Source organism: Oryzias latipes, chromosome 18, assembly GCF_053564925.1.
Source record: "Oryzias latipes strain Hd-rR chromosome 18, Olatipes_Hd-rR_3.1".
Classification (NCBI taxonomy): domain Eukaryota; kingdom Metazoa; phylum Chordata; class Actinopteri; order Beloniformes; family Adrianichthyidae; genus Oryzias; species Oryzias latipes.
The window spans coordinates 20,100,071-20,127,646 of record NC_136254.1 but is presented as its reverse complement, the minus strand read 5'-3'; the positions used below and the strand labels follow the sequence as shown (position 1 = coordinate 20,127,646).

Below are 27,576 nucleotides of genomic sequence, written 5' to 3'. Positions count from 1 at the left end.
GAAAAGTGTATAAATAAGTGCTAGATGTCACCAGAATGCACCAAATTGCACCATATTAAAATTTTCCGGGGGGGCATGCCCCCGGACCCCCCTAAAGTTGCAAGCACCTGCGGAGCGGCGGGTCTCGCTGTGCGCGGTGTCGGGCCAGTAACTTTCAAAAACTACTGGCCCTGTGGGCCAGTGCAAATTTCTGGGCTATGTCAACCCCTGAATTTTATTCTTTTTTTTCTTTAAAGTTACATTTTGAAAGTTACGTTTTATTCTGTTCAACAAAGGTTTATCTTGTGACCTTTAGCCTGAGAAATCGAGTTTGAGACCCCTGGTATAGGTCGATTTGATTTGATTCGGCCTCAGACACATTGATCTGGTCAGATCGTAAGAATAGAAATCTGATTCAGTGATTAATCGTTTAATTGTTGCACTCTTACTACAAACTGACCCCTGTACAAAATCAAAGAAGAAAAAAGTCATGTGGCCCTGAATAACATTAAACCAGTCTATTTATAATGAAGGTTGTACACTTACAGAATAAGATGGCGTATCCTTATGGTGCAAACAGACGTCTAAATTGACTACAACAACGGACCCTGTTTATTTTGAGGAAACTATAACGGCAAAACTTGTAAACGGCAAGAATTTACAAATTAGCCAAGCTCTATACATGTCTTATGTAATAATCAGCATATGTTGACATTGTGCAGATGCTCCAGTGCATCTCTGCAATTTCATTTAAAAAATTCCGTCATGCAAAACAACCTAATTACACAGAGAAGGAGCAGGGCATGTTGGGATAAAAATGGTTAAAAAAAAGAGGATCACAGAGTCTGATCCCCTTGTTGCTGCCGTGCGATGACTGAATGAGGACGCAACTCTCGGCCCCTAGGCTGATTTTCCTGCCCTATTCCCCCCGTTCCATTTCCTGAAAACCTTCTCTTCCTGTTAAAGGAACAGTCTGGGTGGAAACTGACTCAAATGATGGGAGACCAGGGAGGATTGGGCTCCAGCAGTTTGGCATATGTGTGTCGGCAGATGAGCGCATGAGAGATGAAAGGAGGCAGGATGTTGAAAAGGGAATCCAAAGAAATGTATAGCAAAGAAAAAAAGGTTTGACTAACTCTATTTTATGCAGAAATAACTGACGGGCAATAACACACGCATATCATCACTGAACCCCAGATGTTGCCGATTCTCTCCACGGACTAGAACCTGAGATGGCTTTGCGTGAGGATGATAAAAGACGAGGAGGAAGGGGACAGAGAATATGTGAGTTGTAGCGTAAACTCGCATAATCGTTTCAGCTCACGCTTCAAACGGCGAGCTGAGTCACCGGACAGACGCGTGGCCACAGAGCTGAAGCGACACCGCCTGACTTCTGTTATCCAGAACGTCTTTATCAGGCACTGTGGCAGGAATTTCAAAACAGAATAAGACGTGACGCTCCTGCCTATATAAAAAGCAGAGACATCTCTTTACACCTTACTATTCCAGACAAAACTATAACAAAGTTGTTTATCATATGACTAACACCAACTCGGCTATTTAATGGTTAAAAATGGGAATTAAAATTGTAAGACTTGTTTGAGTCTGATCCAAACTTAACAAGAGATTTTTTAACCCTTGAGCTATCTTAGATGACCCCCCCCTTACTTTGATGTGTTCTTCCTACCATGACAAAGGTGGATAAAGGTGGAAAGATTTCATGTAATCCATGGACACCAGTGAAGATCACAAATCATTGAAGAAAAAAGGTTCAGCGCACTGTCTAGTGGGTCTAGATGACCCAACTCCCAATGTTAAAGTGCCTAGGATAGCACAAGGGTTATATGTACTGAATAAAGGGTCTGCCTTTGCTTTGGTGTTTGTAAAATATTCAGGAAATTAAAAATAAATAAAAGTGTAACTACCACTGAACATCAGTTTCACACAGGGGGAAGCTTTTTAAACACTCCTGTTTAGCAACGTCTTTCTGTTTGTCCTTAAAGGCATTTTTCATGCAAACAATTCATGTAGTAATTTAGAATTAGCCTCCTGCTGACTGCAGTTTAAGAAAATAAAAAATAAAAGCAGGAGGTCACGGGGTCTCCCTTATCGGGAACAAACTTCCGCTAACGTTCCTGGCAGAAATCTCCCCGTGACTGGAGGGGCTCTCCCCATGAATTTGGAAAGCAAACAAAGCTTTGATGGCTTATCTTTGCATGTAAACTGATCTGCATTGCAAATGATTTCAGTGAGTGGACACCACAGGGAAGATGGGGTTGTTCTCTGACAGCGACAAAGGGAAAGCCCCAGCACCGTGCTGCCTTATCCACGTCTGCACGTGCACCGGAGGCCTTATCTCTGCCGGCCTTCTGTCTGCTCGGCCCTCTGAGGCACAAGCCAGGTTTTCTATTTTAAGTTCACCTGGTCTACTTGCAGAAAAAAAAAACAGCCTAACATCTTCGTTTTTCAAAGCTACAAGAGCCTGTAGTGCCTCAGAAAGATCCAGAGAACCTGTATGTGTTGCTTTTGCTGAACGTTTCCCAACATTAGGCTGTTCCTTTCCAAAATGCTGCGGCCAGACTTCTGATAAGTACTGGTAGAACTCAGAATTGTCCAATTTTAGCATTGGCTACTGTTAAAGGCAGATGAATACAGCAGAGAAGCCGAGCCTTCAGCAATCGGGTTCCTTTTTAGTGGAACCAAAACTCAGTTTCAGAGGCAGACGCTCCTCCTTTCTTTGGTCTTGACTCTTAACTATGCTGTATGATGGTAAAGGTTGGCCCAAGAGGCCCCAACATTAGAATGTGTTGCCAATTTTTCCACCACAATTCAGTCCAAACCTAAATTTCTTTTGGCCCCGGTTTTCTTTCGGTTCAATATATGATTTATATATTACCAAAAAAAAAAAAACCCTCCCCCAAGAAAGAAAGAAAAAACAACCAAAAATTCAGGGAAATCCTTTTTAAAAGTGCTAATAAGCAAGTATCAATGAAGAAATGCTTTTCAGTGGGCTCAGACTAAGCCTGATGTAATGTAGTAAAACAAAAAATAAATGTATTAAATTTAGCACAACATGTGTTCGACACTTTTATTGTCAACATATGCGAGCGCGTGCAGTAGGGATGCAAGTAGGGATGCAAGTAGGGATGGAAAATCCTTTTCCCACTCTACTGTTCAACATTTTAACATACAGTTTGGTTGAGAATTGAAGCATCCCACTTTGTACTGCTTGAACTGAACCTGTGTGTACCGTAACTGTTAAAAAAAAAAAAAAAAAACGCTTTTCTCTGCCTCAGAATCAGCTGATTCACACTGATCACATAAACGGTCGAGGAGTTACGGTATGTCAAACAATGACATCTTCTGTGTTAAAGAGTTATGAGCGACATCGCCATCTTTACAGCAGATTTTCCCGCCTTACAAATGTTTTAATGGCGAGCCAGCCCCCCCCCCCCCCCCCCCCCCCCCCCCAGCTGTGTGTGCAGCTGTATGATCTGACACATTTTCACGCCTCCAGGGCTCTGCATAAATAAGCAGCCGTAGAGTGTAGGCGAAATAAAGATCTCGGTTGTACCTTTATTGTGGAACAGCTTCATTAAAGCAGCGTGGAAGGAATCTGTTTCTGCGCCTTCACTGCCTCACATTTTCAAAAGAACATGACACTTCTAAATCCAGCTGCTCCCATCTGCTGAAGGTCTCGGGTCAAGTGCAGTCTTTGACATGCAAAGGCACTTTGGTGACAGCGCTTGTATGCCGGGAACTGCCAAAAATGACATTTCCCTCATAGACTCACCTTGGTGTGTTAAAAACAAAAAATGTTGAGAGTAAACCTGGTTATTTAGGTTTCTTCCAAATCAATCTGGGAAAAATATTAATATTTCACTCAGATATTTTAAGGCTATCGTGGAAATAAGGCTGTTGTCTACATATTTTCAAAAACCGTGAGAAAACTAAGATACAATCAAACAAACAAAAAAGCCTACGACAGTATGCCCACTCACCTGGAATTCAATCCCATAGTTCTCCCTGCAGAAGTCTCTCAGTTTGGGGTAGACGTGCTCTTTCAGTGCGTTCCTCTCTGCTTCTGTGTCTAAGAATGAAAGATACAAGAACTGCATTGATTTACGTTACCACTGTGCAGGAACAACACAAAAAAGTAAAAACAAGTCCTTTTCCTTTAACAGTTTACTAGATTAAACTTGCTTATTTGAACCAGAAGCTGGAAAGATTAAGATCAACTTCTTGAAAAAAAAATTACAATTAAAGGCCCGTACACACCGGGACGAATATTCGCCAGGCGTTATTCGCCAGCGTTTTTCGCCACGTCTTTTGTGTTCACACCCAGGCGATTTTCGCTGACGGTGAGCCGAGCGAACATGCAATTTCATTCCCTGACATTAGATGGCGCTTAATGTAAACAGAAATACTCCTGTACACAAGGTGGCGCTGCGCAACTTTACGCTTCTTAAAGTCGCTTTTCGCTCAGAAGAAGAGAGCAAGTATTTACGCGCTTGTCAGAATCATACAAAGAAAACATGAATATTTCAAGCATCAGTAGCTCCAACTGGTGCTTGGTTCGGGGATATTTAAGAATGTCCGTCATTATTTCTTCGCGGCAGTGTCGACGCTACTTGGCGTCTATCTTCTTCGCTGGTATGTGTGCTCAGAAAGGCAGTTTTGTGTTTGAGCGCCCCCAAGTTGTGTTTTACTGTAACTTCAGAAGCTCCAGGCACGTGTGCAAAAGCGCCATTCTCATTGGTCGAATAGATTTCGACGCGACGCGTCGAAAAAAAAAAACGAACCCGAGGCGTTTTTTTTTTTCGACGCTTTGGCGCGTGGCGTTTTTTCGCCTCGGTGTGCACACTCTCATTGGTGCCCTTTGTTTAGTCACGAGGCGTTAAACGTCGGCGAAAATCGCCGGCGAAATTCGTCCCGGTGTGAACAGGCCTTAAATGTGAGATATTGTTTGTGCCATCAGAAATACTGACATCTGAGCAGCCCAGGTCTTTGATTTCACAGACTTTAGTCCAAAAAATATATATTGGAGGATGAAGAGGTTACCAACTTGCTATTCCAAACAGCCTGTAATCTCACACTATGGTCACATCGGCTTCAGCATCTATGTTAATACGTGTGTATGAGCGTTTTGGGCTTCTGAGTTCAAAACTCTGTCATTCATGCGTCGTTATGCAAAATTTTACGTCTGTTTTTGGGCTGCACATATAAAACACACGGCCAATGAACACACGTTGAAAGTTAAAACAGTTGAACTTTGACCAATCAGGGACTCTGCTTTAGTAGTGATGTACAGGTGGTGTCCTTTTCAATTCACGTAAGTATTAACCGTTTAAAAATGTATTATGAGGGAGAAATGCGTAATCATAGTTTGAACTTGGCCAGAATCATGACACCAAGTCTTTCAGATATTGTAATAGAGCTGTGAGCAAAAAAGCCTGGAGAACGATTCACGAGATTTGCACCACTTTGACATTCATTCAATGTGAACACCATATGCTAACCACGCATTTAAGAAGGCTCGTTTAGTGCTCTTGAACGCGCATCACATCCCTGGTGTACATAGCATCAGAGGAGAGTATCTAAAATATTTCAATATCCGCTGTTTGTGATGGGCGTGGCCTGCCGGAGAAACCTGTAGCCACGCCCCCTCTTTCTGGTAGTGGTTCTCAGAGAAGAGCGTCCCTCATCTTGGTTTTGTTTCTGCCTTTATTGGTTTCCAAGGCTACTTTGATCCGACATTTTGCTTTGAAAGGCTCTGACATTGATGAATTGAGGTTTATGTTGCTTTTTCTTATTTTAAACGTGCGTCATATTTCTCTGACATCAGCTTTTTAACGAGACATACACCTGAATAACACTCCACATCGGCTGTCAGCTGCCAGGACACTGTCTGAATGGACCGGCATTGTTGCAGACAAGAGGGACTGACGTGAGGGGGAAAGACGCAGGAACGTATCCAACGAGGACAAAGGAAAACAACAGGTGGAAAATAAAAAAACAAAAGGCAAAGGAAAAACAAAAAGACACAAGAGGACAGCGGTGAACCAAAGCAGAGACCTATGAAAAAGCCCCAAGAACATTCAAACAAACCTCATGAAACTTACAAAATACAGTGTAAGTAGAGAAAAGGGAGCACAAAAACGTATGTGGGACTGAAATAACAATGTTCAAAAAAGAAGAGCCGACTGACAAAACCTCCAGTTTTTTTCATGACACAAAAGTGACACAAACAGAAAAATAAAAAAGTTCAAATGTCACATCAAAGAAGCCAAAGAAAGCAAGAAACGTGTGAACAACACAAATCGCAATGTTGGGGTAAACATGCTGCCAACTACTCTGAATGCTCTTCTCTGAGGCGCTCAAACAGATGGAAAGGGGTGTGGTCATTCGGACAGTCAAAGCATTTTAAAGTAGACTTTATTTTTGCCATCTTCATGCTTCCGTTAGTCTATCAGAGAGATAAAAACCTACATATGTACATGAACTTTATTTGATTTCTTTTTCAGCTCACAGATATACAGTAACATTGCTGACCCGTTCCAACTATTCAAATTACTGTCTGGACTTTATCCCAGCTTTTTGTCCCGGGCAGTGAAAGGTGAGGGGTCTCTCCATAGGTATGTGTGCGACCCTGTGTGTTAAAGAAAACCCAAAATTCTCTCTAAGACTCATGGGCATGGATCACTTCATTTTCATGAAAAGACATGAAAGTTTCCCCCCACCATCCACAAACATGTTTCAGAGGTTCATTGGTTACTCTAAATTGTCCCTAGGTGTGAATGTGAGTGTGCATAGGTGTGTGATTGTGGCCCTGCGACAGACTGGCGACCTGTCCAGGATGTCCCCTGCCTTCGCCCAGAAGTGGCTGGGATAGGCTCCAGCAGCTCCGTGACCCACAAAGGGACAAAATGGATTAGAAGATGAATGATTGACATGAAAGTTTCCCTTTCATGCCCCTCATATTAAGAATAGAAAAACACTTCCAAAAAGTTGACTGCATTTTACCACAACATAACTCAAATCTCAATGTAACCCCCCCATCTTAAAACCACTGTTTTGACCCTCCAGGAAGTGATGCGGGTCACGTTGAATTTTGGCAGGTACCACTAACTTCAATATTAAATGTCAAATTTTGCACTCAAGATAGACATTTGTAGAGCTTTCTCTCCACATTCATATTAAAATTAACATTTTATAACTTAGGGGGAGGAGCTAGTGGACTGGCTAAACCAGAAGTGGGCAAACTACGGCCCGCGTGCTGCATCCGGCCCTCTGAACAATATCAGAGATCCATGTTTTTTGTTTTTTTTTTATCTGGCCACACGATCATGACGTAACTTTTTATTCCACCCTTCTGAAGTCTGTGTCCCGATCTGAAACCCTCTAACAATCTGTAAAATAGAACAGATGACAGTCTTCCCTTTCTACGTCACAGTTCATCTTTCCTGGTTTAGCTTGTTCTTTTAGAGCGATTATGCTGCTTTTTTTAAACAGCGCACCCTGTTCTGTGTCCTGATTGGCTGGAGACCTTGTCAATAAATCTCAGTCCCTGCCGTGTCTCCTGTACAAAAACGCGGAGCTCTTCAGATCTACTGAAATCTTTGATCTTTGTTTTCATTCTAAGATCCTGGAAAAAATTTCTATGAAGGTTTGAGAATTTAAACAAGAGAAAAGGGTGAAAATGTTCATGTCTGTCTAAGAAAAGTGTATTTCGGCCGTGAGGAGTTTTACTGCCATAATTTCTGTAATCATTCTCCTTGGATTTCACTGATCACAGATTATTTTTAGAACCTAACAACTGCAATAAATGAGGGAACTCTGTACTGGTGAAAAGGTAACGCAAATATATGCGTTGCTGCAGCAGAAGACAAAGAAATGTACTTTTTTCATAATACTGGATGATAAACAGACGCGCAGGACACAGCGCAGCTGCGCAAACTGATGAGCTGCAGCCCTCAAAGTCTCAGCGGAATTTATGACAAGAGAGGATCAACTATTTCTTGTTTTTATTGTGTTTTTTTGAATGTAGCAGTATATCTTTCCTGAATTTTTGTCTTTGAAAATCATAGTGTTATTTGGTCATTGTTTTATTTAATAAATTTCAAAATAAAAATCAATACCGGATATGTGTTTTCATTTTCACAAGGAAACTGTTTGTTGACTCAAAAATAAAATGAAAAATCAATCCGCTAAACGGCTTTTTCTTCTTCAACACTGCTCATTCTGTCACTTAATTAAAATTATAAAGAAAATGGTATTTGACATTTAATTTTCAAAAAGTTCTCTAGTAAATGTGTAACAAAATTCAATTTTAAATATGTAATTTCTATCCATCCATCTTCCTCCGCTTATTCGGGACTGGGTCGCCGGGGCAGCAGTCTAAGTAAAGATGCCCAGACTTCCCAGCCCCTCTGGGGGGACCCCGAGGCGTTCCCAGGCCAGCCGAGAGACGCAGTCTCTCCAGCATGTCCTGGGTCTTCCCCGGGGCCTCCGGAACACATCCCCAGGGAGGCGTCCAGGAGGCATCCGGACTAGATGCCTGAGCCACCTCAACTGACTCCTTTCGATGTGTCTACTCCGAGCTCTGCGTGGGTGACCAAGCTTCTCATCCTGTCTCTAAGGGAGCGGCCAGCCGCCCTACAGAGATAGCACATTTCAGCCGGTTGTATTAGGGACCTCGGTCTTTTGGTCATGACCCAGAGCTCAATACTCATAGGTGAGTATTGGAACAACGATCAACCGGTAAACTGAGAGCTTTCATTTTTGGCTCGGCTCTCTTTTCACCACAATGGACCGATACAGCGGTCCGTTAATCAATTTAATTAAAATGGATTAACAGAAATGTTTTTTTCATTTTCACAACAAAACTTCACCGATTGACTAAAAAATAAAATTCAAAATCAATCCTCCAAAATGCTTTTTCATTTTCTACTTCAACACCACTGAGATTTATGCAAAAGTTTTTCACAGTGGATGTGAAAACAAAAATGAAATCCCCTCTTTGCATTTTCGTTTTCACATCCACTGTGCAAAAACTGTTGGATAAATCAATTCCTGTCAGTTGTTCCAAGGGGGAAGGCGGGGCGATGACCTCAGTGCTCACTCTTCTTCTGCGTTGTTGAGTACACCCTGAAAATTCCTAAAAAGCTGAAGTTGACGTCCAGGTTTTAGCTTCCGCTTCAACGATTAAGGATAAAGCTAAGGGAGAATCTATATACACCTGGACATTTTATATCTATATACACATTTGAAAGGGTGCTACACAAAATTTAGTTAACAAGGAAAGTTTAAACGGGCTGCAGATATTTTAAAGGGGATAAAGGAAACTGGAAACAAAAAATATTAGATGCCAGCTTCAGGCCAGTCGGTGAAAAAATTGTCTGTCATTAAACAGTAGAGTCGTTTAGGGATAATTGAGTAATGGTATTACTACAACCTTCTATTGGCTAAATTTTGTGCAGATGATTAAAAAACACCAAACAATTTTAGCTAAAACTAATATTTTCTAAATAATGAGTCAGTATGTAGTAATCATTGCATAACCATACGGTCTCTTTGTAGAAAAATGCCTGTTCTTAGTAAAATTATGCAGTCTTACACAGGCAGACATGATGCTAGAACGCCCCAGTGCCACAGAGTGAAAGGCCACATCTTGATGTTATGTTCCACTTTCCCTCCTCCTTTCCTCTCCTTTTCTCCATCTTCCAAATGGTTACTATAATGTCTTTGGACAGGCCCAGCCTGCATCCCTCTATTTTTCTGAGGGGTACGGACTGATCGTTAAAAACAGAATCTGCCCAACAGAGAAGCCCCCGTATGACCCAGAAGCTGGCGGGGAGATGCAAACACACACGGTGGACGGCGCACAATCAGCCCCTCAGCTGTGAAACGTGTCATCCACAGCGTGAGTAAAAGAGCCCACAATTCAGTCTGACGTATCTATCTCGCATCTATCTTTAGTAAGGCTTTGGGCCGTGACTGAGCAAATATCCGCCCAGAGCCACCCTGGCCAAATGTCAAATCAATGCCAAACAGACGTTACACCACACAAATTAAATAAGTGGCAGTCTCTGCATACGTGAAGCTCCTATTTCCTTCCATTGAAGGCATGCAACAGTAAAAGGAACAGGCTTAAGGTGACACCAATGACAACACGTCAGAAAAAAACTGTCTGAGGATTGGAATGTAACTTGCAGAAAGTGTTAAAAGGTGAAATTCTACTCTGTTCAGACTTAAACAGTGCTGCTATTGGTTTTGTGCTGATAACAGCAACCTGCCTTGCTGTCTTGTTGTTTGGGTAGGATGCTGATGAGTTATGGCAGCCCGATCCACGAGTGTGTTTGCCGTCTGCACGTCGACATGCAAAAGAACAAAGAGTGGATCCAGCATTCGCTTGTGTTTGTGTGCTTCTCCCTTCAATTTTCCTGTTTGTTTTATTCCACAGTGCAGACCAATCTTTCCCTCAGACGTATCCTGTTACTATATTTTTCTTATCGCAAACTCTGCTTTTCTCTCTTTTTATACCTTTTCTATTTAGAGCAATGTTTGAACAGAAATACAAAATTTCCTCTCAATCTTGAATCACTTGTTATGCAACATTACGATTTATAAGCTAGGATACTTTTTTTCTTTGAAATTAAAGTGTAAACATTGGAACTGAAATTCTTTTAACTCCTTGTGCCTTAAGTTGTGTTCACACCAAATGTGATTCATGCAGCAGGGGCGTCCACTTTTTATGCTAAGTCATTGTACAGACGCAATCTGAGGACTTCCGGCGCGGTGCCTCGAACCAGCAGCAGCACAATTTGATTTGCGATTTGGCCGTTACGTGGCATCTAGAGTTAGAAATCTGAACTTTGCCAAGACGAAATGTCGCGTCAAACAATCAGGGACTCATCAGAAAGTCTCTTTCTGCCCTGCTGCACGTCAAGTCCCCGGCAGTAGACCATTCCGGACAACCGGAATGTTAATTGAAGCCGCCCCGCGTGTGTCCTCCTGCTATTGGCTCCGCAGTTCTCGCCCAATAAATGCGAATTCATTAAGGAAGCGTTTTTTTTTCGTGGCACGCGCTTCATACGTAGCCATCAGCGCCTTGAAATGCCACGCTGCCCATGCATGGTTTACAACAGAGCAAGACAAAGGATAGTCACTGCTTTCTGTCTTTGTAATAAAAGGCCTCATCTGTTAATACAAAAGTATATTTCATAAACAAACATTTACTAATAGTAAATGTTAGTAAATAGTAAAATACTACTTACTAATAGTATATATATATATATATATATATATATATATATATATATATATATATATATATATATATATATATGTAATATATATTTAGTGTAGAGATCTGGGGGTTAGCCCCACCTTCAGCCCCTAAGATTCATGGGAAGTGGGGAATCTTGGTGTCGAAACCTTGAGTGAGAGGAGTGAGAGGGCTGGAAGCAGAAGTGACCTCCTTGCTGTTTGGGCTGTTTGAGTGTGCTGAAATAAAAGGGCATTGATGTTCAAAATGAGTAAATGAGATATACACAGACACAGCTCCATGTGACGATCAGGCTAAAAATGTTTGCCAGTAGCTCCTCTCACATGCGTCTGGGGCATGAAGCATTGGACAGCAGCAAATTCACCACGTGTCCAAATAGGGTCGGCCGACGCAAATTTGATGCTCGAAACACATTCTTTGTGAACGCATATGCACCCATACAGGGGGTTGACCCGTACGGGTGCTGCAGGTTTTTGGGTTGGGTCATAGGTTGATGGGTTACTATAAATTGTCCCTAGGTGTGAGTGTGTGTGGGAGACAAACTGTGACAAACTAACCACTTGTCCTTTACCCAACAGTAGCTTGGACAGACTCTGGCAGCCCCCAAAAGGGGGTGGATGGATGTTAAATCTACCAGAGTTGTTTTAGTGTTGCTCTGCAAAATGTTTTACTACAAAATGGTTTGATGTTAGAAGACTTCTACCCTTGGTCTGCTTCATCTTGTTTGTATCTAGAGTGTTCCCTCTAAATGTAACCGGTCCATTTTAAATTGACTAGGAAACTGATTTGTGATTAGAGAGCATTAGGAGGGTGCGACCTACGTCTTCAACCAAAGAACAGCAGTGACCTCAAAACTCAGCAAAGCTTTTCCATCAACAAAATTTAGGTCACTTTGCAGCACATAATGTGTTCTTTTATCTGCTTTCAAAGTGTTTGAAACCAGTTTAACTTACTTGACAATTTTTTTTTACCATTACTGTAATGTAATGCTTGTATCTCCATAATCAATAAAAGCTGGCCACTATCTAGATGCAAAAAACTTACAAGAAAATATGAGAGATTGTTCCTTTTTTTCTCTCTCTCTCAAATGTGTCACCCATTACTTTCAATGACTCCCTACGGTCACAAAAATGCCTTCTGAACTACTTAAATTTCCCGCCTTGTAATTGTCCTTTTTGTCATCATTTTGTTATAATTCAATTACGTGGGTCACCAGGTCATTTAAAGGTTGTTTTGTGTGGCTCAATTGGTTCACACCCCGCTCCCGCCAGTCATTTGTCGTGTCTTTGGGCAAGACACTTCACCCTCCCTGCCTCCAGTGTGGCTCCACAGGTGTGTGAATGTGTATGAATGTCCCAGGATGGTCAGAAGAGCCGTAGGTGCGTACTGGCAGCCACGCCTCTGTCAGTCTGCACCAGGGCAGCTGTGGCTACAACAGTAGTTACCATCACCAAGTATGAATGAGGAGTGAATGAATAATGGACACATTGTAAAAGCTTTGAGCGTCTGGAAAAGCGCAGATATATCCAACCCATTATTATTATTATTACACCTGTCTGGTTACAAGAACCAAATGAAAATAAATTTAAGACACACAAGTTTAGTTTTTTGTCTTTAACAATAACATTTTTAGGTTTTTAATATGTTCAGAATTCAAGGGCCATAAGTTGGTGTTGGTTAAGTTACTCTTACTAGAAAGTAAATAGAAAATATTTACTGGGAAATTTTAACACATTTAAGACTAAAATTAAGGACAACTTTGAACTTGTGCTGCTATTGACTCTATTTTAATTGCAGAGAAGCGACACATTTTTTCCCTTTGTTAAATGTTATTTGACACTTTATAAGAGCCTCACCGGCAGAAAACCTTGTCAAAAAATGTTGAAATCCTTTATCTGCTTGCTTCTATTTAAACATTTCCTTTAAATCTATTAGAAAAGAATCAAAACATACAGCCAAACTGATGCACAGTAAAGATTAATTTAATCTAGTAGAAAAGGAAAAAACCCTTGTTGGTAGTTTAAACCCCATCGTGTTGGAACCTTACCAGGTATTGTAGAGAGAAAATTGACAGGATGTTTAGCAGATTGACTTAATCCTTGACCTTGATTAACTATCAGACCATGTCATTGCTTCAAACAACAAAAACGTACAATAGGCGAAGTTTAATCCCCAGATTTATAAGGATTATGAGGCCCAAACTGTTGAAAGATATAACCTCCAAAGAGGTTATAGTCAGGGCCAAACACAGGGCTGATACTATGAGCCCTGAAGATGCTGCCAATCCCAGCAGGACACAAACTCAACATGAACCAAAACAGCAACAACATAAACCGCTGTCAGAACACAAATCAATAACGGATGACCTGGAAGATGGTGAACGCAATATTTGGATCAGTCATCCATAAAGGCCAAAAGTTCTTGCATTTCCTAAACCCATGGAGACCTGACAGTTGTAGGAAATAGCATTGAATCCAGATAGGGTAGATCCACTGGGGGGTCACTGAAAGATCATCTATAGAAGCAGCATCTAAATAGCATCTGCAGGTACCAGCACCACACGAACGAGTTCACTGGGTTGCAAGCAACGGTTTTCTCAAGGGTGCCTCTTAGGTTTTTCGTTTTTTCCATTGAACTCACAAGTTAGGCACTCAATGACAACCCTGATGGATGAAGAAGGTAACCATGGAAACCACATGCCATTTCAACATTTATAAAAATATAGATAATATAAAATAAAGAGGATAACTGCCTGGATTAGCTTAAATATATAACATTTATTGTCAAATTTTCTTTTGTTAGAAAATAAAAACGCATTGATTAAAAATTTTCCAGGTTGATGTATAACTGACACTATGCATACCCAAAAAAAAGAAAGATAATTTAATTTTCACAATGCTGTCTCCTTTCACTGGAGTGAATTTCAAAATAAAGATCTTAATATTTTTTTGCAATAATGTCAGTATAATCCAAGATTCAGAGAGAGAAAATGCCTAATGAATACAAATTAAATGTCTTTTGTCAATTTTCTCGTTCTAGTTAATTTGATTATTTCAGAAATATTCTGAATTTTTCTCTTTTATTCGTCGTATTTTTGAATTTTTTAATCAGGGACAGCAGGTAATTTGGTATCATCTGCTTTCTGAATATTTGTTAAGTTACTAACATGTCAGTCTCAAAGGGAGATAAACAATAGAACTGATTTGAAGTTTAACACAGGAAAAAGATTCAATCAATATTTTGCAAACTCTTCCAATACTTAAATATTTCTATACTTTCATACTTGTAGTGAAGCAATACTTTTGCAGACCTATTCCGGGGTCATCTCTTGATTAGCTCCAACATTGGTCATTTCCAAGAAATGTAGAAAAGCTAAGCAACCCATGGACATGTTTTGAGATTATGGTGGAAAATAAGTATATTTTTAAATCTACAAACAAGCAAGATTTCTGGCTCTCACAGACCTGTCATTTTTTCTGATAGAGGATCCTCTGTCCTTCACTATTACCTTCATTAATGGCGCCTGTTTGATCTGGTTATCTATATAAAAGACACCTGTCCACAACGTCAAACAGTCAGACTCCAAACTCCACTATGGACAAGACCAAAGAGCTGTCTAAGGACACCAGAAACCAAACTGTTGACCTGCACCAAGATGGGAAGACTGAATTTGCAATAATTAAGCAGCTTGTTGTGAAGAAATCAACCATGAGAGCAATTCTTAGAAAATATAGATGTATAACAAATTATTGAGTTGAACTTTTGTTATCGACCAAATACTTATTTTCCACCATAATTTACAAATAAATTCTTTAAAAATCAGACTATGTGATTCTCTGGATTTTTTTTCTCATTTTGTCTCTAATAGTTGAGGGATATGAAAGTTATAGGCTTCTCTCATCTTTTTAAGTGGGAGAACTTATATAGTGGGAGACTAAATATTTGTTTTGCCCTACTGTAAATTAGCACATGCATGACCTCCAATCTACAAATCATGCATAGATATTTTTCTATGTTAAATGGATTTAACATTAATGGACCAGTCGCACGCACACACGCACTCACGCACTGAAGGAGGAGGGTTTGGGGAAGAGACAGAGGGAGCTAAAATTGTGTGCCTTGTCTAGGCTACCCCACCTTGGTGGGACACAGCCTTGGTAAATAAAAAAAAAAAACATGGATTTTACATCTTTCTTTATGGATCTAAATGACAATCTTATTAGGTATGTTAGTGAGCAATTTTCCCAATTTTTCAGAGAACAAGGCAGTAGATTTTCGATAATCATCAGAATAGAATTTGTATTTTTGGAGTTTCTTATTCCCTTTTTTGCCCTGCCATGGACTGGTGCACCATCCAGAGAATACCCTGTCCTCAAACTACAGTGACTGGGATAGGCTCCAGCATCCCCCCGTAACCCCAAAAGGGATTAAATGGGCTTGGCAAATGCATAGGTTATTCCCCTTTTATGATATTTTTAAAGTGTCTTCCATTGAGCGTCAGCAGAACATCCTGGTAGCTTATAACTGCTTCGTAGCGTTTTTAGAACGTTCTAAAAGCTGCTGCCGCACTCGTCTGGGACTGTGTCCTGTGTGCGCTCAGGAGCAGGCAAGGCACATTTTAAATGGCCTGCAAAAGCAGTCCAGACGTCCAACACTGGCCAACCCCCAAGAAGCAATTTTGAAAGAGTGGCCGCATGAAGCTGACGCAGTCTCCTGCCATTCCTCCCACTGTGCTTATTCCTTTTTTCGCAACTAGACTTATAATTAACAGGAGTGAAAGCTTTCAGAAAAAAAGAAAAACCTGCCAAACGAGTGAAAAGGAAGACAAAAATGTCAGTAAAAACACAGGGGACCGTCTTGTGGGGAAACGTACAGCAATTAGCCGTCTCTATAGCCCTGACAGTAGACCCTTTGAGAATTGATGTTATGCATCATGCCTTAAGCGCCTCTGGCTTTTTATCACTGTCAAACAGCTTAAGTGATAGCTTGCTTTTTGATGCAAGCTTTCACTCATCTGTTCAATGCCCAAAAGGAACTTCAACCAGGTAACACAGCAGACAGGCTCACATGGATCCATGAGCACAGGAAGTGACCAATGAGACAACAAAACCAACAAAGTGAAGCTAACTCCGTCACCATTCTCTCACGATCCAGCTGTTGTCATGTTGGACCCAGACAATGTCAGCAAGGAGTGATTGTTCTGAGTCAACATTTCTATAGCAACTGCTCTCACCAATCAGGAATAAGCTTGTTGGAAGGCCACACCCCCACCACTTACAAGTGAGCCTGGGAGAATTGGTCAGACGTTTTGAACGTTCAATGTGAGACCACTTGCTTTTATTGAGGGATCTGATTTTTATAACTTGCACTACAGAAAAACTATCATGAGAAGAGATTGATAAACACGGTATCAGAGCAAGAATGGTGATTCTGACAAATGTATTGACAGAGTAAAAGCGATTTTTTCTAAATAAAAGTCTACGGGATTTTCACTTCTTGGAACCAACTACATTCAATGAGTTAGACACCAAAGTACAGACAAAGAGGATTGTAATGGATTCCTATTTGAAATCAGCTGAGCGAGATCCATCCATCCATCTCCATCCATCCATCTTCCTCCGCTTATCCGGGACCGGGTCGCGGGGGCAGCAGACTGAGCAGAGATGCCCAGACTTCCCTCACCCCAGCCACTTCCTCCAGCTCCTCTGGGGGGACCCCGAGACGTTCCCAGGCCAGCCGAGAGACGTAGTCTCTCCAGCGTGTCCTGGGTCTTCCCCGGGGCCTCCGCCCAGTGGGACATGCCCGGAACACCTCTCCAGGGAGGCGTCCAGGAGGCATCCGAACTAGATGCCCGAGCCACCTCAACTGGCTCCTTTCGATGTGGAGGAGAAGCGGTTCTACTCCGAGCTCTCCGCGGGTGACCGAGCTTCTCACCCTATCTCTAAGGGAGCGCCCAGCCACCCTGCGGAGGAAGCTCATTTCAGCCGCTTGTATTCGGGACCTGGTTCTTTCGGTCATGACCCATAGCTCATGACCATAGGTGAGTACTGGAACGTAGATCGACCGGTAAATTGAGAGCTTTGCTTTTCGGCTCAGCTCTCTCTTCACCACGACGGACCGATAGAGCGACCGCATAACTACGGACGCTGCTCCGATCCGCCTGTCAATCTCACGCTCCGATTTTCCCTCACTCGTGAACAAGACCCCAAGATATTTAAACTCCTCCACCTGGGGCAAGGACACTCCACCGACCGAGAGATGGCAAACTACCTTTCTCCGGTCAAGGACCATGGCCTCAGATTTAGCGGTGCTGACCCTCATCCCAGCCGCTTCACACTCGGCCGCAAACCGCCCCAATGCACGCTGGAGGTCCCGGTTCGATGAAGCCAACAGGACAACATCATCTGCAAAAAGCAGAGAGGAAATCCTGTGGTCCCCAAACCAGATCCCTTCCGGCCCCTGGCTGCGCCTAGAAATTCTGTCCATAAAAACTATGAACAGAACCGGTGATAGAGGGCAGCCCTGCCGGAGTCCAACGTGGACCGGGAACAGGTCTGACTTACTGCCGGCTATGCGGACCAAGTTCCAACTCCGGTCATACAGAGACCGGACAGCCCTCAGTAAGGCTCCCCGGACCCCATACTCCCAGAGCACCCCCCACAGGATGCCACGGGGGACGCGGTCGAACGCCTTCTCCAAATCCACAAAACACATATGGACTGGATGGGCGAACTCCCACAAACCCTCCAGCACCCTAGATAGGGTGTAGAGCTGGTCCACTGTTCCACGACCAGGACGGAAACCGCACTGTTGTTCCTGAATCCGAGGTTCGACTATCGGACGGACTCTCCTCTCCAGTACCCTGGCATAGACTTTCCCAGGGAGGCTGAGGAGTGTAATTCCCCGGTAGTTGGAACACACCCTCCGGTCCCCCTTCTTAAAGAGGGGAACCACCACCCCTGTCTGCCAGTCCAGTGGTACGGTTCCCGACCGCCACGCGATGCTGCAGAGACGTGTCAGCCAAGACACTCCCACAGCATCCAGAGACTTGAGGTGCTCAGGGCGGACTTCATCCACCCCCGGGGCCTTGCCACCGAGGAGCTCGTTGACTACCTCAGTGACTTCAGCCCGGGTAATGGACAGCCCCACCCCAAAATCCTCACTCTCCACTTCTTCAAAAGAAGGCGTGTCAGTGGGATTGAGGAGATCCTCGAAGTACTCCTTCCACCGCCCGACAATGTCCCCAGTCGAAGTCAACAGCCCCCCACCTGCACCGAAAACGGTGCCTGTGGAGAACTGCTTTCCCCTCCTGAGTCGTCGGATGGTTTGCCAGAATTTCTTCGAGGCCAACCGATAGTCCTTCTCCATGGCCTCACCGAACTCCTCCCAGGACCGAGTTTTCGCCTCCGCAACAGTCCGGGCCGCAGCTCGCTTAGACTGCCGGTACCTGTCAGCTGCCTCTGGAGTCCCGCAGGCCAGCCAGGCCTGGTAGGACTCCTTCTTCAGCTTGACGGCATCCCTTACTTCCGGTGTCCACCACCGGGTTCTGGGGTTACCGCCGCGACAGGCACCAGAGACCTTGCGACCACAGCTCCGAGCAGCAGCAGAGACAATAGAGGTGGAAAACATGGTCCACTCGGACTCAATGTCCCCAACCTCCCCCGGTACCTGTTTGAAGTTCTCCCGGATGTGGGAGTTAAAGACTTCCCTGACGGAGGGCTCAGCCAGACGTTCCCAGCAGACCCTCACAGTACGTTTGGGTCTTCCAAGTCTTTCCGGCCTCCTTCCCCGCCAGCGAATCCAACTCACCACCAGGTAGTGATCGGTGGACAGCTCCGCCCCTCTCTTCACCCGAGTGTCCAAGACACAGGGCCGAAGGTCACCTGAAACAACTACAAAGTCGATCATTGACCTCCTGCCTAGGGCGTCCTGATGCCAGGTGTACTGATGGACACCCTTGTGCTCGAACATGGTGTTCGTTATGGACAAACTATGACGAGCACAGAAGTCCAATAACAAAACACCACTCGGGTTCAGATCAGGGGGGGCGTTCCTACCAATCGCACCCCTCCAGGTGCCACTGTCATTGCCCACGTGGGCATTGAAGTCCCCCAGGAAGACAATGGAGTCCCCCGTTGGGGCACTTTCCAGTACCCCTTCGAGAGACACCAAGAAGGCCTGGTACTCCGAACTGCTGTTCGTCCCGTAAGCCGAAACCACAGTTAGAGACCTGTCCCCCACCCGGAGGCGGAGGGACATGACCCTCTCGTCCACCGGGGTGAACTCCAACACTCGGCGGCTGAGTTGGGGGCTCACGAGTAAGCCTACGCCAGCCCGCCGCCTCTCACCTTGGGCAACTCCAGAGTGGTAGAGAGTCCAACCCCTCTCTAAGGACTGAGTTTCAGAGCCCAGGCTATGTGTGGAGGTGAGCCCGACTATATCTAGACGGTATCTCTCAACCTCTCGCACCAGCTCAGGCTCCTTCCCTCCCAGAGAGGTGACATTCCATGTCCCAAAAGCCAGGTTCCATGATCGGGGTTTGGGCCGCCGAGGCACCCGCCCTCGACTGCCACCCAAACCACATTGCACCGGCCCCTTTTGAGGTCTCCTACGGGTGGTGGGCCCATGGGAGAGTGGTCCCACGTCGCTCCTTCGGGCTGTGCCCGACCGGGACCCGTGGGAAGAGCCCCGGCCACCAGGCGCTCGCCTCCGAGCCCCGACCCTGGGCCTGGCTCCAGAGTGGGGCCCCGGTGACGCCAATCCGGGCGACGTAATCGGGTCCTCGTTGTTTCTTTTCATCAGGGGTTTCTGAACCGCTCTTTGTCTGGCTCGTCACCCAGGACCTGTCTGCCATGGGAGACCCTACCAGGGGCTTAAGCCCCAGACAGCTTAGCTCCTGGGATCACCCGAGCTCTCAAACTCCCCCACCACGTTAAGGTGGCGGTTCACGGGGAAGCTGAGCGAGAACGTTTGGTAATTCATTCACATCACTAGGACAAGATGTGAAAATGCTGGAGGTAAGCATCCAACAAGCTATTCCCCTCTAATAGATGTTGGGGTAAAACCATCCAACCATTTTGCAAACCTACCTCATCCCTGTCAGGGTTACATGGTTGCTGGAGCCTATCCCGGCTACATTTGGGTGAAGGCGAGATATAACCTAAACAGGTCACCAGTGTGTCACAGAGCCTCACAAAAACTCACATTCAGACCTATGAATCAATTTCTGACTCTTGTTATTGAACCATGGAAAGAGTTACCAGAGAAAACCCGCACATGCATGACGAGGACCTGCAAACTCCACACTGAATAGACCCAACCAGGATTCGAACCCAAGCCTTATTGCTGTGAGGTGAGAATGCTGATGCCCTAAAGTTAAGTATCGGACGGATTGTAGAGTCCTAAAATCAAGTAATTTCCCATCTCGTCCTCTGTAGTTACATTATATGTTCATGGCAAAAGCAAATTTAAAAAACCTTTTAACCTTTCTTTTAGTTTAGCTTCCACATTTATTACCAACAAGACAAAATGTTAGCTTTGCAAAAACCTAAACAGATGATTTTTTTAAGCAGATGAGATAAGATGATAGAAAAAAAAGGTATAGATTTGAAAAAATGGAGTTGTGTGACCTTATTGCAAGTCTGTCTTTTCCATTCTAAAAAAAATCTGGAACATTTCCTTTCAAACAGCAAAGATGGCAGCTCACACCAGCTGGTTGGTTCCATTCCTCATTGCCCTGGTTTACATGCTTTTCAAAATGAATTTCACATTCTGATTCATCACGCCACTGAAAGAGTTTTCCACCTCTCCGTCTCAAATGAGCTCAAGCCCTGAGACATTTCCTACTTTTGTCTTTTTGTGTTACACGTTGGAGTTTGACTTGTAAGTGGCGTGAAAAGCCGTGGCTGGCGACAGAATTTCTTTCAGTTTGAGGTCTGATGGAGTTCTGAATGAGCATCCAATGTTCTAACGGTTTCCAGCCTTGATCTGAAATCATATTTTTCAAACTTTACAATCACTGAATTCCCTCCTTAGTCCCAACTCTTTTTCTTCTTGATCTTTACATGCAAATATGCCATATTAAAGAGAGGTGAGCAACAGGTTCTGACCACTACTTTACCTTTTGGCTGCTCCCTTTAGGGGGCGCCACAGAAAACCCCAAATGCTTTAGTATTATCAATAAAATATCCATTCAAACCCACATAACACCTTCCATTTTCAAGAAAGCAATAAAACATGATTTTCAATTTAAAAGCACTTCCATTCTGTACTTTTATTTTAAGAAACTATAAAAAGGGGAAGATTGTTAAGTTCAATCAAAGGGCTCAAAAAGAGGAAAGTAAGTATTTTTCTATGTTATAAATACATGCTTGGTTGGCTGTAAAGTATGAAAAGCTGAGTTAATTTTAACCTAAACCTTTCTGCACTGAACCAGAGCATAAAGGTGAAGAAAACAGCGGAGCTGGGGTAAGTTTTACAGAAAATAAAATCTGCTTTTCTGAATATTTTGTTTTCATTTTACCAACATACGAGACTTGGTTTAGTAACATTAGCAAGTTAAAAGTTTTAGAAAACAGCAACTAAAACGGATGTAAAAATGGGATTTGGACGTGCTGATCTTTTAATGGCTTTCAAAACAAGAGCATGACCTCATCTATCTTTATGAGGACAACAGTTTACTCTCAGTTATCTCTTTTGCTTCTTACCCAAATGTCTCCAGTTGTGGTGAATCAGTATGATGGTTTTGTATCAGAATTTCTTGCTGCAGCTACAGGTGGTATAGTCCAGTCAATTTCTGACTAAGTCCTCTTAAAGTCCCACTCCAATCATCTTTTGATCCATTGTAAAAGTGTTTCCAGTGGTCTTCTAATTTTAATGAAGCAGTTTTTAGCCAAAAATGAAAAAAAAAAAAACTAAAATTTTCTAGGACGTAGTCTCTGCAGTAGTTCATTAGAAATTTGTGCGCAGGACTGTTGGTGTATGGTAAGCTCTCTCCCTTTCCATCATCCCTCTGTTTAGTGGCTGTTTTGGAGCAACCCCTTCCCCTGCTCATTACTGAGAGCTCTCTGTTTACACTTTCTCCCGCCAGCTTACAGCCTCTCACAACCCCCACCTGTGCAACAACAATGTTGGGCAATATTGGAATTTTTCAGCGGTACAGGTTTGAGCCAGGCGCTAGCAGGAAAACGAAAACAATCAAGGATGTAGACGTCTAGTTAAGAGCTTGTGGCCCCCCAGCATATTTTCTGCATCACAAATACGATCTCTTTCAAATAGCATTTTTTGCTCTCCTTATTCACAACGATTTGAATACAGAAATACTCAGAAATGCAATTTTAAGCTTATCTTCTTCTCTTTTTTTATATAAGTGGTAGGAATAACACATCAATGTAAGGGTGGGGTCATCTAAGATAGATCAAGGGTTAAAAATCACATCTAAGTCACATCCCTGGCAAACTGTGCAAAAAATAAAAATAAAAAACATGACATATACTTAAAATGTGGTATTTGTCCTCCATCATCAACAAGAAAACGCCACAAGAACATGTTACAGTAAGAACACCAGAATTACTGTGTATGTCCGACTTCCCACCCTAACCCCTCTATAGCACACTATGTAGTGCGTTTGCCATTTTGTTATGTTGTCAGAATCTACAATACCAAAATTGAGTGTCCTGGAAATTTCCCAGAAGTCTCTGCGAAAAACCAGTGTGCATCAATGCTCACTAGATCTGCGACTATAGACCACAATGCATTTCGTCGGAACAATATTTGCCAAAAAAATGTATTTTTTTCAAATAAATCCTAAATGTTTTTATCTTCAGAATACAGTACATTCTTAAATAAGCATCGCAAAACGCTCATTTCAATTAGATTTTAACTTTGTGAAATCGATGACATCATATCCGCCTTTAAAAAAAAAAGAAAAGTAGTGTGCATGGTGTCCAATTTGCTTTTACAATTCAGGGCACTATGTAGTTTTTTTTTTTTTTAAGGGTGTGTGTGTGAACAGCTGTGATTAGATAGATAGATAAAGCTGTGATTAGATAGATAGATAGATAGATAGATAGATAGATAGATAGATAGATAGATAGATAGATAGATAGATAGATAGATAGATAGATAGATAGATAGATAGATAGATAGATAGATAGATAGATAGATAGATAGATAGATAGATAGATAGATAGATAGATAGATAGATAGATAGAATTGACTAGATATGTAGGGAAATCCCCACTGCTTCACCCCTGAAATAATAAATAAAGATGAAGGTGTGATCAGGTTTTACCGTCGGGGTTGGCGCAGATGAAGACCCGCACGCTGCGGCCGGAGGGGACGTGGTGCGGCGGCAGGGCGTTGATGTTTCCGCCGATGGCCGCTCTGCGCAGCGCCGACTCCCGAGGGCATGGCTGCCTGCTCCCCACTCCCGACGGCCACATGGGAGGCGACTTCCAGCGTGGCTGCGCGCGTGCATTCACAGAGAGGGTCAAGTTAGACGCGCACGTGCCTCCTGACCCCCCCCCCCCCCCCCCCCCCGCGGCACATTCCAGAAGCTTTTTGCTTTTGACATACTAACTTAGAAAATTAAAAAGAAAAAAAAGGCACGTGCCGTCTCTTTTTTGAGTTAAAAAGAGCGTTAACCCACAATTCAATGTGAAACCTGTCATAGACTAAATAACGCACCTGTCCTGGCAAAAAAAAAAAAAAATCCGGAATAAAACACAATGTTAATGCAGTTTGAATGTAATAATATGATGATACGCACAGCCTACTGCCGTCACGGTGCATGCGTAATGTGAATACATGTCCCTAAAGAATTTTCATCATGCCACTGTGGGACACACAGACAAACAGAACCAGACGGAACAAAACTCGGAACAAACGAGCAAGGCAAGCATCCGCCGAGTTCCCACCCCTGAGAAGATGCTTGGGAGGGCGAATAACCGCTAACAAAGGTTATTCCGCCGGGGAGCAGATGCCAAGTCCCTGGTTTTCCGGAGTTGGTGTGTATCTTGAAATATTTGTTTCAGAGACGGAAAACCTCAAAAGAGACGACAAAAAAGGCGGCTAGAGAAAAGTTGGGGAGTCTGCAACAACACAAATGACTCAAAGCACTCGAGTCAAACCACAGTGGATGGGAATCCACAGAGACTGAGAGCACTTGACTAGTGATGGAGAAACAACAGGATACTTCTTGTTGCTCACATTCATGCGCTTCATTTCGCGGCTTCCGAAAATATCCTGGCGACGAGGACAGTGTCAGAAGGGTAAAAACGCCCATTTAGAGTTGCCTTGACCGAAAGGCGACGTTTCGAGACCGTAAAACAGGCGCCGTGAGTCGGAGTGCTCCCCGTGGCAATCTGGTGCTTGTGAGAGCTCGGGAGCTGGAAGGCGCGCGCCTAGGCTGTCGAAACGAGAGCTTCTTCCGACACGTTTTCAAAATAAGACGCAACTTAACAGCAAATGTCCACCGTGCGCCTGTGTCCCATTCATATTAAGTATTCACAATCAATTTAAAATAATAAGCAGGAGGTATGCCGTCAAACCTACGATGGGTCTACAGTTTTGTGAATCCATACTCACTATGAAAGGGTTCACTGGAAATGTACTTTTATGTTGAAAACAAGAAACGGTAATTCCGGCTGTGCTCCGGCTTTTGCTGTCCGGCTTGACAAAGGCAGCAGATGATGCTGTGGATGTTCCTCCTCTTGTCTCCTTCTCCGTTGGAGGGTCAGCCCTATTAAAATAACAGGACCGCGAAGTCAGCAGTGTTGACGCTACAATTCTTAAGCGAGCATACAAAAAAACGTAAAGCAAAAGGCGTTAGTCATTTACTCAAGTAACACCAGATCAAAAAACATTAAAACAACTAAATAAATGCACTTAATAATTGAGTTTAGCTAGTTCTTGAAATGTTTTAGAATATAGCCAAGTTCCCAGCTAATTTATAACTTTAGTGGGGGTACAATCATTTCCATTCTCTTCGTTAAATTTAAATCATGTAACATTGAACTTTTTAAGTTTTTTAACTGCTGTTGAAACCGCATACGAGAAAGTAAGGGTTTGAATGAATTGCTATATTGATCAAGCACCTCTTCTCTGCAGCCTCTGGTTATTCACGCGGGAGGTTTAAGTGCATTGGACTTGTACTAAACGGAATTGATTACTGTGCTGTTCTTGTGAGCGAGAAACGCTGAACCATATATTTGGTTCCCCCCTCGCAGTGTTCAAGTGTTCCTCTGAATCGGAGGTGTGCGTGTTGCTTCAAGCTCAACCCCTGAGCAAATGCTGTCAGCTGCAGATCCCATCAACCTGTTATAAAGTGACAATTTTAGCTTTTTTTTTTCATTTTCACACAAACTTCTTCCCTGCCTATTTCCACGGTTTTGATGAAAAAATAATAATCACATATGATACATAATCCGCTACATTGACTAAATCCACAATGTCTTGTCTGACTCACTGGATTTAAAGCTCATATTATCCAAAGACACGTAATTTTATAGGCTGCTTTCAAAGATAAGCTAATTAAAGTCTAGGTGACTTACTGCTGCGGGTCTTGAGGATGATTCTGACTCTGCAGACTCACACCGAGCTATTTAAGTCAGCCTGCAGGGCCACTAGCTCACACTACGACAAAACCGCAGCTCCGGAAAAGCTCAAGTGGAGCACCGGGGACAGGAACTCATTCCCTACAGTGATGTGACCTTTCTTCACTTGATTGTTGCACCAGCACTCATATTGCAGTTAAACCAGAGACAATTCCAACAAGCACTTCCAAAATTCTTCAAGTTATTAACTGTAACCTTCTCTTTTTAATAAGAAAAAAAGGTTTTTCAGAAATATTTAATATAGTTTCATTTTCTGAAAATACCATATTTTACCTACTGTTGGGCACACTGGATCATAGGGTGTGCTCCAATACATGTTTTAGTTTCAAAATAATGTCATATATATATGACACACTGAACTATAAGGCACATTATGCGAGAAAAAAAGAGTCAGAGATTAGTCCGTCAGTCAGACTTCAGTATCTATTGTGCTATCTTAGATGACCCCACCCTTACATTGAGGTGTTTTCCCTACCATGACAAAGGTGGATACAGGTGGAAAGATTTCATGTAATCCATGGAGACCAGTGAAGATCACAAATCATTGAAGAAAAAAGGTTCAGAGCACTGTCTAGTGGGTCTAGATAACCCAACTCCCAATGTTAAAGTGCCTAGGATAGCACAAGGGATAACTGCGTTCACAGTAACTCTTGAACATGTTTGAAACACGCTACACGTTAGCCAAGTTAGAAGTGTTAGCCACGTTAACAATACCTGTATCTCCCAACCTTTGGATGCCACTAAAAACGAACATTACTGTGACTACGCTTGTTATTAAGACGTAAAAAAACACAGTCCAACACCGCCACATATTGGCCGAATTACCGTATCCATCAACACCCAACCTGGTTTGCAAATCGTAAAAAAAAAATAGACTGACATTTAGACAGAGTGCCATATACCTCTAAAAATTGTTTTCACATCAGTAAACACACCCAGAATTAATCCATATATAAGACAGTTTGGATTATAAGGCGCTTTTTGAAAATAAGGCGTTTAGGAGCACCTCTGCAGGCACACGTTTGCATCTCCTGGTGTAAGTAAACATCTTACATATTCTTGTTTTGACATTATCCTCGGGCTTTTGAGACATTTTTCTGACAGTAACTGCAGATTTTTGGGTTTGTTGGCATGTGAGCGTGTACAGGAACTCATGTTCCTGTTTCAGAGTCACCGTGGTGACAGGATGTGATGTGTCACCTGGTGGACACATGGGCACCAAAAGGACAGGCACTCGGTGTTCACACACAAACTTCACAAACGATCAGTGATGGCTGGTGACTTTGTCAAAACAGCGGGTAAGAAAAGAGGGATGGGATGCGGGGAGAGGGGCGGGAAAACATCTGGGATGCTCTATTTCTGTAGTTTACCCTCAGGTATTCCCTCATCGAAATGCTGCTTGAATATTAGAGCCACCCGACTCAAAAGGTTGAGGGTATTGAAAGCACTCATCGATGTGGCCCTTTAGATTCTTGTCACTAACAAGATGGAAAAAATGTCAACCTAAAGTTGTACCTTTGAGAAAAGATGTTTGATACCATTAACTTTTCCCCAAAACACAATGTAAATATTAGCTTCATACATTTAATTTTAAAAATGTAGTTGATCAGAAAGAATCTTGGGGAAAATAAAGGATTAATAAGTTCACTGCACCAGACGGGCGACCTGTCCAGGGTGTACCCTGCCTTCACCTAA

General features: G+C 43.1%; 1 protein-coding gene across 4 annotated transcripts in view; it reads right to left on the bottom strand.

Moving 5' to 3' along the window:
• The window catches only part of nwd2 (NACHT and WD repeat domain containing 2), a 78,671-nt gene extending 53,662 nt beyond the window's left edge, over nt 1–25,009 (bottom strand). Inside the window, exons 1-4 of one of the 4 annotated variants that reach the window (XM_078936234.1) lie at nt 24,476–24,614; nt 24,184–24,311; nt 23,559–23,730; nt 3,981–4,069 (exon numbers count right to left, since the gene is read on the bottom strand). In XM_078936234.1, the coding sequence (XP_078792360.1) occupies nt 3,981–4,069; nt 23,559–23,709 (240 nt within the window). In that variant the 5' untranslated portion in view covers nt 23,710–23,730; nt 24,184–24,311; nt 24,476–24,614. Of the gene's footprint in view, nt 1–3,980; nt 4,070–23,558; nt 23,731–24,183; nt 24,652–24,853 lie in introns of those variants that run through there. The other 3 variants (XM_078936235.1, XM_004079893.5, XM_020711667.3) reach the window with 3 other exon arrangements.
• Nucleotides 25,010–27,576: the final 2,567 nt, after the last annotated feature.